This window comes from Panthera pardus, unplaced genomic scaffold, assembly GCF_024362965.1.
Source record: "Panthera pardus isolate Hobbes unplaced genomic scaffold, ASM2436296v1 HiC_scaffold_6, whole genome shotgun sequence".
Lineage (NCBI taxonomy): Eukaryota > Metazoa > Chordata > Mammalia > Carnivora > Felidae > Panthera > Panthera pardus.
Window position 1 is genome coordinate 86026142 of NW_026526991.1, and position 13420 is coordinate 86039561.

At 36.5% G+C, this 13420-nt stretch overlaps 1 protein-coding gene across 7 annotated transcripts in view; it reads left to right on the plus strand.

Annotated features, from left to right (window-relative positions):
* ABCC9 (ATP binding cassette subfamily C member 9) overlaps positions 1-13420 on the plus strand; it is a 129456-nt gene that overhangs the window by 33834 nt on the left and 82202 nt on the right. For all 7 annotated transcript variants that reach the window (XM_019452193.2, XM_019452192.2, XM_019452196.2 and 4 more), the window contains 3 exons: positions 518-680; positions 5097-5137; positions 6035-6177. In XM_019452193.2, coding sequence (XP_019307738.1) covers positions 518-680; positions 5097-5137; positions 6035-6177 — 347 coding nt within the window. The remainder of the gene's footprint in view (positions 1-517; positions 681-5096; positions 5138-6034; positions 6178-13420) is intronic.

A 13420-nucleotide genomic window follows, 5' to 3' on the forward strand; every position in this document is an offset into this window, starting at 1 on the left:
ATGAAGACACAATGTGAACACACACAGTGTGAGCATACACAACCCTGACATTCCCAAATAAGAAGCAAACTAACTTTTCTTACATTCATTGTTTTCTCTTCTTCTAAGTATGAGTGATAGTGCTGAAAAGAAAATAAAACAAGTTTGATGTTAGAAGGAAGCATTGGAAGTCTCTGTATCATTTCCATAAATGTTTATAATTACTATCTGCAGACATTATTCAAGGAAATCACGTGAGACTTAAGAAACTGCTTTTATTTAACTCAAAGTAACAGGAGCGTGAGAGGTTTTAGGTGGAAAGAAATTGGAAGCCATTTCATTCAACTCTTCATTTTACACCTGGAGGTGGAAGCACAGAGGATTTGACCCCTTCTCCCGGGGATCTCAAAGCCATAATCAGTGGCAGAGCCAGGCAGAAATCAAGATCTGGTCCATCCCTGTCTGTTATATATATGGTCCTGCCTGTTTGAGTCACTTGGATGCAGCGTGCATTGTTTTCTATTTCTTTGTTTTATAGGATTATTCTACTGAGAGACTGAAGAAAACAAACGAAATATTGAAAGGCATCAAACTTCTAAAGTTGTATGCCTGGGAGCACATCTTTTGTAAAAGTGTAGAAGAAACAAGAATGAAAGAACTATCCAGTCTCAAAACCTTTGCACTTTATACGTCACTCTCCAGTAAGTTGCCATGGCGAGAAGGACCACCAAAAAACATGTGGTCTATTCAGCTTAGGTGGTGATCACTGAGACATTCTACTCATCAGAGGAAGCCCATTTATTTTCCACATGTGTGCTGTTCAGTAGCCACTAGCCACATGAGTCTATTTAAATTTAAATTAAAGAACAGAGTTAGCATAGGCTTAGAGTCAGGTAGACCTAAATTTGATTCGTTATAAGATGCGTGTTTTTGTCATATTACTTTACATCTAAAATTCTTGGTTTTTTTTCATCTGTAAAATGGGATGGGATGAGTACAGTACCTGCTATTGAAATCATCACCAGTTACAGTTGGAATGAATAGGTTTCCAGTAAAAATTCATTTATTTAAGTTGATTTGACTGTATTATTATTGACCTTCTTATCCCCAGAGATCCTCAAAAATTATCTGCAGTTGTCTTACCTATATCTCTGGAAGCTTATGATATTATATTTTCTTGAAAATTATACTTAGAATGCTATTTTTGAAAATCGACGGAAAAAAATGTCAATGCTTCCAAGTAAAAGAAGCCAAATTACATTCACATAAAACCCTCTTTTCCAATACATTTTCAAGAACTTTTAAACATGGAGCATTTTTATCTTCAACTCTAATTTTTATAAAGCAATCATTTAAAAATTGTTTTTTTTTCCCCCAGAGTGACACTGAGTACTCTCAAGAATAATTACGTTTATGTTAGTACATTTCTTACAAATTTAGCTGAACTACTACCACCAACATTTGATTTGGTTTATGTGTCAGTTTTGCTTATCTCTATTGTTCCCAAGACCTTGAACAAATTAAAGTTTTGGAGATTTATACATTGTTTCCTCTCAAATTCTAAACTAACTTAGTTCTTAGACATTACAAATACTTCTTTTGTGAAATAAATTTAGAGAAAATATTTGGTTTATATAGCTCATTTATTCTACCCTAATGCCTGATGCATTAAAAATGAAATGGGAAGGAGATTTATCTTCCAGCTCTGCACCACTGCTAATATGGTGTCAAAATGCTAGAAGATGAAATGATTGATATCCACTTGTTTATATAATAGTACTTGAAGCTGCTGACCCTGACAATACATTGCTTTTTGCAATAGACTGAAATACTCATGATAAGGATGGCTGCAGCCAGAAATAATGACAATAATAAAAATACAGTGAGATAGCCAGCCAATTATTGGCATAAGTGGCTTTATACATATCATCCCATTTAATCTCCCAACATTCCAATAATTTAGATTCCACTGTTAACTCTGTTTTATATATTAAAAGATGGAGGTGGAGAGAGTTTAAGTAACTTGAACTTCTCTTACATCATGTACCTACTAAATGGCAGAGTTGGGTTGTTAATCCAGTTTGCTTGTCTCCAGACATGAGATTTGGGTTGTTTTTTGAATGTCAGATACAAAAGGAGAGGACGGAAGAGGCCATCACAGGGGAGAAAAACAACAGATCATGAAAGTAAAAATGCAGAAGCATGTGTATATTATAGGCAGCAGGAATTCTTGAGTCAATGGTGTAAAATTCCAGTTGAACCATTTTTAAGTTTTTTTTAAGTTTATTTATTTTGAGAGAGACAGAGAGAGCACAAGTGGGAGGGGGCAGAGAGAGAGAATATTCCAAGCAGATTCCATGCTGTTAACCAGAGCCTGACATGGGGCTCAAACTCACGAACTGTGAGATCATGACCTGAGCTGAAACCAAGAGACAGGTGCTTAACCGACTGACCCACGCAGGCACCCCCAAGTTTTGTGATATGGTTAAATATAGTATTCTTGGGGATTAGGAACTTGAACTATGGTTGATGCATAGAACTGGCTATATATCTCAACTCTGCTGTTTCATAGCAGTATGACTTTCACCAAGTTAGTTATGTCTTCCAAACCTCAATATTTTTCATCTGGACAGTGAGATGATAATAATACCTACCATGTAGGACTGTAGTAAAGATTAAAATAATGAATGCTGTACATGTTGACTGAGTTGTTGATTCTATTCCAGGCACGAGGTCAAGTGCTTCATACTCATTACCTCATACTAAGCACCTGGCAAATGGTCTGGTGCTCACCAACCTCCATTCCTCAGTTTCCTCATCTAAAAATTGGTGTAGGAGTGCCTGGGTGTCTCAGTCTGTTAAGTGTCTGACTTCAGCTCAGGTCATGATCTCACTGATTAGTGGGTTCAAGCCCCACATTGGGCTCTGTGCTGACATCTCAGAGCCTGCTTTAGATTCTGTGTCTCCCTCTGTCTCTGCCCCACCCCCACTCACACTCTGTCTCTCTCTCTCTCTCTCTCTCTCTCTCTCTCTCTCTCTCTTTCTTAAAAATAAACATTAAAAATTTTTTTAAAATGGTGTAATAATAATACATCCTTATCACAGGTATATTGTGAGAATCAAATGAGGCAGTGAATGTGACACTGTTCAGTAACTGTTAAAAACATTTTATAAATAGTATTTGTAGAGCATCGTAAGAAGACAAAGATAATGAAAGCAGGAAGTCAACTGTCTAACAAAGTGGTTACTGCTGGGTCTTACAGGGCAAACTGACCTGAAATGAAAGACTGCCTCAGCAACTTGGCAGCTCTACAGCCTTGGTCAGTCTTTGGTAAAACCTCAGTTTTCTCATCAAGAAGCTGGGAAGTATTAAGAGGATCTTGGAGAATTAAATAAGATAAAGTGGATAAAGTGTTTAGAACAGTACCTGAAACATAAAAGCGCTCAATCAGTGGTATCTGAAAATATTGAAAAGCAGTTAAACAGGACACTCACTAGTAGAACAGAAGATCCAGCTTTTGTGAATCAGTGTTCTTGCCAGTCAAGATAATATCTGAAGGGAAGAGAAATTCTATCAATTTCCCAGTCTCCATTGCCAAATGGTCGTGTGCTATTTATAGATTTAATCCATTGGTAAAAGACGAGAAGACAGTATTAAATTTTTTTCTCTTTAATAGATCTGAGTTTAAATCCAAGCTCTATCACCTCCTAGTTTGGAATCTTGCATGTTACTCACCTAAGTAACACCCTAAGCACCTAAGCTGCTTTCTTATTATTGTGTGTGGTAGTTGTAATCATTAAATATGAGAACTATGTAAAGCACTCTTTTATCATACCTCAATGATGGTGACTTGTCAGCAGCAGAGCAAGGTGGTGGCAAGCAGTCTTTATTGGTTTGAATCCCTACTGTGTGACCTGGAGCTTCTCATTCTCATCTTTGTAATGGCATAGGAAGGGTACCTGCTACATGTACCCGGTGCAGATTGCTGTATAAATGTTTTTTTCAATCAAATAGCAGTTGTTCTTGCTCTTCCTCATTAAGGGGGGATTACTTATTCAAAGATGCGGACTGTAAAATGAATTATAAACAATGATGAGGGGAAAAGAAAGAAATACACTTAGAGAACAGGGTGACAGTAGCCTGAGAAACAAGATGGAGGCAGAAATGTGGCTCATCATCTGTGCTGTTATAAAACTCAGAGCAGTGTTTGGATTCCCAGTATTATACAAGAATTTGGATTTGATAACCAAGCCACATCTGGACCTGCAAAATCACAATCTGATTCTGTGTTCAGTGGTCAGGGTAGTTCATGAGAGTGGATCATGAGGACTGATGATGATTTATTTGTGGGTAGATTCTGTCCTGCATGTCAAGAAAACTAGGTTCTAGCTCTCACTCTGTTAGTAATTCACTTAATCTTTTAGCCCCAGCCCCTAAACTTCTATGGTTTATAAAAAATATAACTACAAATTATCAATTTGACTTTGTAATTTTATTGTGACCTCCAAATACTAGTATTTTAGACTAAATTATGAGTTTTTGTTTCAGTTATGCATATCATGTGTATCAAGTATTAGTGCAATATGTTTCTGGAGAGACATTTAAACTAGCAGAGGGTTCAGGATATGGAGTTGTTTTGTTAAGCAAAAGGTCTATACGTGAAAATAAATATCACTTTTGGAGGCAGAATGTGAAGTGATGTCAAATTCTTTTTTTTATCAGTGTAATAGCTTAATTTTCATACATTTAAGTTAGTTTAGTGGACCATGTGAAATACGGACAGAGAACACCTCAAGAATGCACATTTGTTAAAGTCTAATAATTTGCACCACTAAAGGAGCATTTTATCTGAATTTTGCGGTTTATAACATTTTATTAAAAACAGCTTTTCAGTAATAGAAAATATTTTCTGATTAAGACTCATGTGGGGGGGGGGGGGGCTCATACACCTGCAAACAAGGAAATACCAACCGGGAAACGTTTGTGGACTCCAGACAAAAGGCACTTGGTCCTCTCTGTCTTCAAGGGAAGTTAAAGTAATAATAGATGATGCATTAAAGTTACTGAAAATGTTTCATAGTTGAACGAACCTAATATATTCGATTTCTCTCCACAGTCTTCATGAACGCAGCAATCCCCATAGCAGCTGTTCTTGCTGTAAGAAACTTTCTCTTGCTTTTGAACATGGAACAGAGTCAGTGTTTAGAAATGATTCATGAGCAGGAATGTGTGGGTGGTAATATATATTATTCACCTCTGCCAGTTTTCTCTTTACAGTCCCCATCATAATAGTTCTAATCCAGGGTTTCTCGACTGTGACACTATGAACTTTTTGGCCCAGATAAGTGTTGTTAGGGCCTTTCCTCTGCCTGAGGATGGGTAGCAGCATCCCTGGCTTCTACCAGTTAGAGACCATTAACACTCCCTAGACATTGCCAAATGTGCCCTGGGGAGCAAAATTAATAGTAGTTGAGACCTAAACTGTTCTCATCTCCACAACCTGGTTCCCAGACATCCTTACATCAGAATCATGCTAGATCAACAACCAGAAGATTACATTATATTTCAGACTAAAAGGACAAACCTGGGAACTCGTATTTTATTTAGAAATGTAAATACATCTGCATCAAACACTAATGTTGGCAATTTTAGTAAAGATACACAATAGGGACCCTAAAGCAATGGAATATCTTAGTTTGCTCTTAGAAAATTTAGTATTGCTTGGAAAGAACCTGACTGGTTGTTAAGAACCCTAGGTTCACTTCACAGTTACTCCCCCTACTCAGTAATTTGACAGAAGTCAGTTTCCTAATCTATAAATAGAATCTATTCTGCCTTTCTCACAAATTTCTTGCTAAGATGGCATGTAAACCATTATGTACTCTACCAATAACAAGTATTATTTTTCCTCAGGAGTAATTTGGATAAAGCAATTGTTTTCATATTTGTAATGGACATATTGGGGTAGCAGAATATGTTAGGTTTCTAAAATTGAATGTAAGCATTTGTGAAACTTTCTCCAACTTTCTCTAAAGAACTTCTTTCTTTGCACAGACGTTTGTTACCCACGCGTATGCTAGCGGGAACAATCTAAAACCTGCAGAGGCCTTTGCTTCACTGTCTCTCTTTCATATCCTGGTCACCCCACTGTTCCTGCTCTCTACAGTGGTCAGATTTGCAGTCAAAGCCATCATAAGGTATGCACTGGAATGTCTGGAGTCCTTTGCCTGATTATGGAAGTAATATATGCTCATGGTAGTAAATTTGAAAAAGTATAAAGAACAACATTCAAATCACTGCCCATTGTTAAAATTTTAATATGCTACTTTTCAGTCTTTTACAACTATTTTTAGATGAAAAGAATTATGATTTTAAAGTAAAAATTTTGAATTTATGTAGCTTTTGATTCCTTATTTCACTTACTGGTTTTATTTTTTCTCTTCATTAAGATCATGATGTTTATTGGCTCTGCGATAGTCTATTGTTTTGAAGTCCTGTACTCTAATTTATTTAACAATTACTTCCTTATTGGGCATTTGGAATGTTTCTACTTTATACCTAACATAAATAATATAACTAACACTGAGATAAATGTCTGTTTTTGTCTTTAAACTTTTCTCTGATTATTTTCTTAAGACAGATTTCTAGAAGTGGGGATACTAGTTTAAACAGTATGCATAATTTTAAAATTTTTATTAAGGTTTTTATTTTAATTCCGGTATAGTCAACATATGGTGTTATATTAGTTTTAGGCATATAATATAGTGATTCAATAATTCCATATATTACTCAATGTCCATCAAGATAAGTGTACTCTTAACTCCCTTCACCTGTTTCACCCCTACCCCTCCCCACCATCAGTTTGTTCCATATAGTTAAGAATCTGTTTCTTAGTTTGTCTCTTTTTTCTTTGTTCATTTGTTTTGTTTCTTAAATTCCACGTATGAGTGAAGTCATATGGTATTTGTCTTTCTCTTACTGACTTATTTTGCTTAGCATAATACTTTCTAGCTCCATCCACATTGTTGCAAATGGCAAGATTTCATTCTTTTCTGTGGCTGAATAATATTCCATTGTGTATGTGTGCATATGTATGTATATATCTCTTTATATCTATCTATCTATCTATCTATCTATCTATCTATCATCTTCTTTAACCATTCATCTATGGATGGATACTTCCATCATTTGTCTATTGTAAATAATGCGTCAGTAAACATAGGGGTGCATATATCCTTTTGAATTAATGTTTTTGTATTCTTTGGGAAAATACCCAGTAGTGGGATTAATGGATTTGTAGGGTAGTTCTATTTTTAAATTTTTGAGGAACCTCCATAGTGGCTACACGAGTTTGCATCCTCACCAGTAGTGAAGAGGATTCCTTTTTCTCCACATCTTCACCAACGCTTGTTGTTTATTGTTTTTGATTTCAGGCATTCTGACACTTTGAGATAATAATATCATTGTGATTTTGATTTGCATTTCCCTGATGATGAATGGTGTTGAGCATCTTTTCATGTGTCTATTGGCCATCTGTAGGTCTTCTTTGGTGAACTGTCTATTCATGTCTTCTGCCCATTTTTTTCATTAGATTATTTGGAGTTTTTTTTTGGAGGGGGGTGTTCAATTGTATAAACAGTAAGAATATTTTTAAGGTCCTTAATGAATATTGCTATGTTGGTTTTCCATTTACAGAGTGATAGGTCAAAAGGTGTACACATTTTTAAGATTTTTTAATGAAAATGGCCATAATATTTCTCAGTGAAGCTGTGTCAGTTTATATTTGCACTAGCAGTGATGGACAATGTTCCCATCAATCCATAGTTACTATTTTAATTTTAATTTAATCTGGAAAAAAATTTAAGTAAGGCTCATGGCTTCTGCAAATGGAAAGACTCTGCAAAACCACTCCACATTTTTCTCATTTTAAATGTGCTCTCTAGTGTTTTTAACCAGTGTATAGTTTGTCTCAGATTTACAGTTCCCCACAATGCACAACAATGAAAATAAATGTGATAAGATAATGACCATTTCCCACCATTTTTCTTGTATTGTATAAATAAGTATGCTACCAAACTATATCATATAATGCTGTTTGTGCCACAATCTACTACATCTCATGCTGCATTACAAGCAAGAAAGTCTTAAAGTAGTATTTTGCATATTGTATAAGATCTTATAAACCTCAGCATGTTTCATAAACAGTCATATCATGTCTGGCTTTTGAAAGAACGTCAAGATATTGCAATACTGAGAAAAATTGGAAAATGGAGGCCTTAAATATATGACGCCTGGTGTTGTCATTGATATAAATGTTGAACATTTCTTGTAAGGTCTTTTAAATGAGATAATTTTCCCAATGGTTATGTATTACTAAGAAAACTGGTATCTGATACTTAAAATATCAGAATCTTCAGTTTTAGGCAATAGTTTATATTGGTTTAACAATGGCTTAATACCAAACAACATTCAAATGCATATGCATTATCTTATTATAAACTCAAGTTCTGATTGGTTACAGTAGTATAATCCTCTTCTGTAAGATGTGTCATTAGTAACCAGTTCTGGAACTGTTAGAGTTTAAAGATCACTCCCTCTGGCCTCATCTGCCTCATTTTCTTTTCTTTCTGTTCTGACTCTGAAACAGTTGTACCGAACACTGACTGATTTTTGTAGCACCACTTCCAAATTAGGCAGTGCTCTGGAAGAGAAGCTACTTCAAACAATAAAATTGATAAATGGCCAAAGTCTGCTATTTTGGTCCTTATTTTCATTTTCTCCATTTAATCGCTGTCCCTCTCATGGTTTCATTTTTAATTGGAATTTGACTTTGTACCACAAGTGGGGATAGAAAACAGTTAGTTGGTAACTTATAACAGATAACTTCTATGAAGTCAGGAGGTTACCAAGCATCAAAAGGACTTTAAGAGTGTATTTGAAAAAAAAAAAAAAAAAAAAAAACCAGAAAAAAAAAACCATCAAAAAACCTAGGAGTTCCTTCCCACTCGTAGTATACAATCCTGCAGTAGTAAATCCCGGTAAAGTTGAGAGTGGATAATATTCGCTATATATTTCTGCATAGCACTCTTTCTTCGTTATGTCTCAGGGAAAGGCATTTGCCAGTTTGATAAAGACCAGTCTGTTTTCAAGGCTCAGCTCCAGATTTCCCAAGCCATAAGCCGAATAAAATCAGCTTATAAACACTTGCTTCTCTAAAATGAGTCTCAGTGGTTGATTTGTGGGTCCTACAGAGATGACCGACCAACAGGGGAGGCCAGGCCTTTTCCCCCCTGTGTGCTGGTTCTGGGAACCCCAATGAGCTTTTTCCCAGTTTTGACTGGGTTTGGCATTTTCTTCTGTGCCTGGGAGCCCGTGACCTGTCTTTGATGCCAGTTGGCCCACAACGAGCTGAGCAGCCTGTTTATAATTGGAGACTTTGGTGAGCTGATTTTGAAACCTCCTGTTCAGGACCGTGGAAGTCATAAGTTCTCTGCTGCATTCTTAAATACATTCTGAAATTCAGCGGGTTAGAATGGAGCACAGCATACTCCCAAACTCGTGTTATACATGCCTGTAAGAGACTTATATAGTTCTCTATTGTAGGAAAATTCCATGCCACGTAAAATTCATTCCTACATGAAAATTCTACACTTTCTTTTTAAAATGTTTAGTTTGGGGGGGTGCCTGGATGGCTCAGTCGATTGAGCTTAGGGCTTCAGCACAGGTAGAGATCTCGTGGTTTGTGAGTTTGAGCCCCACACAGGGCTCGCTACTGTCAGCCCAAAGCCCATTTCAGATCCTCTGTTCCCTTCCCCCCCATCATGCCTCCCCTGCTCGTGTGCGCTCTCTCTCTCTGAAAAATAGATAAACATTAAAAAATAAAAATAAAAATGTTTAGTTTGGAGTGTCTGGGTGGCTCAGCCAGGTAAGCATCTGACTTTGGCTCAGGTCGTGATCTCACGGTTCGTGAGTTCGAGCCCTTCATCAGGCTCTCAGTTCTCAGTGCAGAGCCTGCTTCAGATCCTTTGCCTCCCTCTTTCTTTCTCTATCAAAAATAAATAAACATTTAAAAAATAATAATAAAATAAAACAAAGTATTAAAACACTTGAGTAACAGTGATTTTCCAAGATGCTTGCCTCACTTTTCCACTTTGCTTTATTTGTAAGGACATAATTTGTGTGTTTTTTGCTTTTCTGGAGGAGAACATAAGTTGATATGTTGTATCCTTTATAAATAATTTCAGTTTAGGTTTCTGGTATTTGATGTATCATGCAATATCTATGTCTAAAAATATTATTGGCTAAGAGAAAAATGTGTAAAACCAGTCCCTTGCTGTGTTGGAAAATAACTCTGTATCTTTTCTCTCATGTACCTCAGAAAGGAATGTAAGCTTGGCTAGTCCACTACAGTTACATTTGATCAAATAAATTGTTACTGATATTGATCATAGAGCATGCATACATGCATATCATCATGCATATCATGGAGCATGCATACCTTGTCCCTGTTTACAAAAGTTTCATAGTTCCTACAGGAAAAGCGCACAATTGCCAGTATAAAATAATTTATTCCCAGTGAACTTAATAGCACCTGTCCAAGGTGCTCAAGCTTTATACACCCAAAATGAAGCTTGAAAAGTGAAAAAGTGACATGTGTAACTAAAACCTTAAATACTTGCATGAATTATCCAAACACATGAAAAATTAGTAAAACACTGAACTATAAAAATGGTGGAGGAAAGCTAGGAAATTGGTTGGTATCAAATACACCTGCTGTCAAATCCTAGTACTGCCATAGAATACACATTGTTCAACTTCAAGCACGTTATTTAGTGTCTTCGTAGCTCAACATCCTCACTTATCAAATGAGCACAATAGCTTATACTTATGGTAATTGAGATAATTAAATGAGATAGTATATGAAGAGTGCCCAGCACATTGCCTAAATATTTTAGGTACTCTACCCATTTCTATTTTACTAATTTACGCACATTTTATTAATCCCCACTTTGTGCTTCAGAGAGATATCTTCTGTGGGTCCACATGCATTCGTTAATACTTCAGGTACATTGCTAGGTATTAGGAATTGCAAAGATGAAAGGTAGAATGAAATCTGCAGGGAACCCACAGTCCAATTGGAGAGACCAAGAAGGGAAACTAAGTACAATATGGTGTGTTATGCTATTACAGAGCTCTACACAGAATGCCATGGGCCCATATGTAAGGCTCACTAAAGCTCATTGAGAGAGAAGGCAGACAGTCTGGTCAGTGAAGATTTAAAAGAGTTAGTGGTTCCTTAGTAAGATCTTAAAGAATAGGTAGGACTCGATCAGTTGAAGAAAAAGGGAAAACATGTTCAATCTGAGAGAACACATATTCACGGTGAAGGGGTGAGTAAGTAGGTGAGAAATCTTGGTACATTCAGAGGACTAAATTTAGTTGAGTGTAATTGGTGAAACTTTCTAATATGCAAAGTGGCAGGGGATGAAGCTGGAGAGTGAGATCCTGATCAGCCTGTAAATGATCTAAGGACACTGAGGGCAAAGGGGTGCCATTTGTTATTTTAAGGAGAGAAATGGATTTTTAATATATAACTCTGGCAGCATGGTGGGAATTACTTGACCCTTGGTCAGGATTCCTGCATTTTCCATAATTGCTTTGCCTCAGTGATTTCTGAAAGGACCTCATATGAATAAGAAATGCTTTTTGTATTGCCCATTTATTCATTTACCAGACATTTCTTGAGAAATTACTATGTTGTATTTTTGGCATTGGGCTAGATTCTGAAGATGAAAATCTTTGCTCTTAAGGCGTTCACGGTGTGATGGGAGAGATAGACGATAACAAAAAATTATAAAACAGCACTGCCAGGGACCCTCAGCCTAGAATGATGGGGCCAGGGGCGGGGAAAGGAAGGAGAGGTTCAGAGAAGTGTTCATCTTGGGATCCTCTGATATTCATTGTAATTGGAGTTCCGAAGTGAGGTGTTACAGAGAGGAAAGAAGGTTCTCTCCATGCCTCAGTTACACTCAGAGACCACTGCTTTCTGATGTTTAGCAAGAATGGGGCTCATTAATTCCATGAAAGCTTCAGTAAGATTTGTGTGTCTACTAGAAAAGTGAAATGGAGAATTGAATCAACTGACTTGACTTAAATGTCTGAATCATTGGTTTATTCCTTCTTTGATTTATTTAGCATTCATTGAGCAATATATGCCAGGAACAGCTAGACATAGTTACAAAGGCAAATGAGCCTGGTCTCTGGACTTCCTTAGTGTGCAAAGACACAATGTCTGATTGTTTAAAAGGTATTCTTAAAAAAAAGGCTTATTTATTTATTTATTTATTTTGAGAGAGAGCACAAGCACGTGTGTGTGTGTGTGTGTGTGTGTGCGCGCGCGCGCGTGTATGTGTGTGTGTATGTAGAGGAGGGGCAGAGAGAGAGAGAGGAAGAGAGAGAATCTCAAGCAGGCTCCAGGCTGTCAGCTCGGAGCTTGACTCAAGGCTGGATCTCACAAACCTATGAGATCATGACCTGAGCCCAAACCAAGAGTCAGATGCTCAACCAACTGAGCCACCCAGGTGCCCCTAAAAGGTATTTTTTGAATGGCAAAGCTGAGCTCCCTAAAATCCACTCTTCAAAATATAAGAACAGAATGACAACTAAACTCTATTAAGGTAAAGAAGATATTTTACTACTACTTCTAAGGTAGATCTTAGAAGTTCCTATCACAAGAAAAAAAATCCTAACTATGTATGGTGACGATGTTAACTAGACATTGTGATGATCAGATGGCTATATATATAAGTATCGAATCATTATGTTGTATACCTGAAACTAATATAAACGTTTTATGTCAATGATACCTCAATTTAAAAAGTACAGAAGAAAAGGCTGACATTTAAGATTTATAAGCTACCATTTCATAAGGCATTTCTAAGGCATCTTTCTATAAGTTCTATGTGGTCAGTATTTGCTGACAAAGACTTAAAGAAAGTACACAAACTAAAGCTCTTCTTTTCTCGTTCTTCCTTTGTTTCTTCCTTTTTCTTTTTTTCTTTCTGAGGCGTCTGAAATTATTTTTTTTAATAGCAGTAAAGTATACATAACATAAAATTTACCAGTTAAACCATTTTATGTGTATAGTTCTATCGTATTAAGTATGTTCACATTGCCGTGCATCCATCACCACAGTCCATTCCAGAATTTCTTCAGCTCCTTACATTTGAATCTCTACTCATCAAAAAATAACTCCCTGTTTGCCTCTCCTCCCAAGCCCTGGAAACCAAAACTGAGTTTCAGTCTCTATGAATTTGACTATTCTAGGTCCCTTATATAGGTGGAATCATACAGTATTTGTGAGGGCTTTTTTGTGCCTGGCTTATTTTACTTAGCATAATGTCTTCAAGGTTCATCCCTGTTATCATAACTCTAATACAT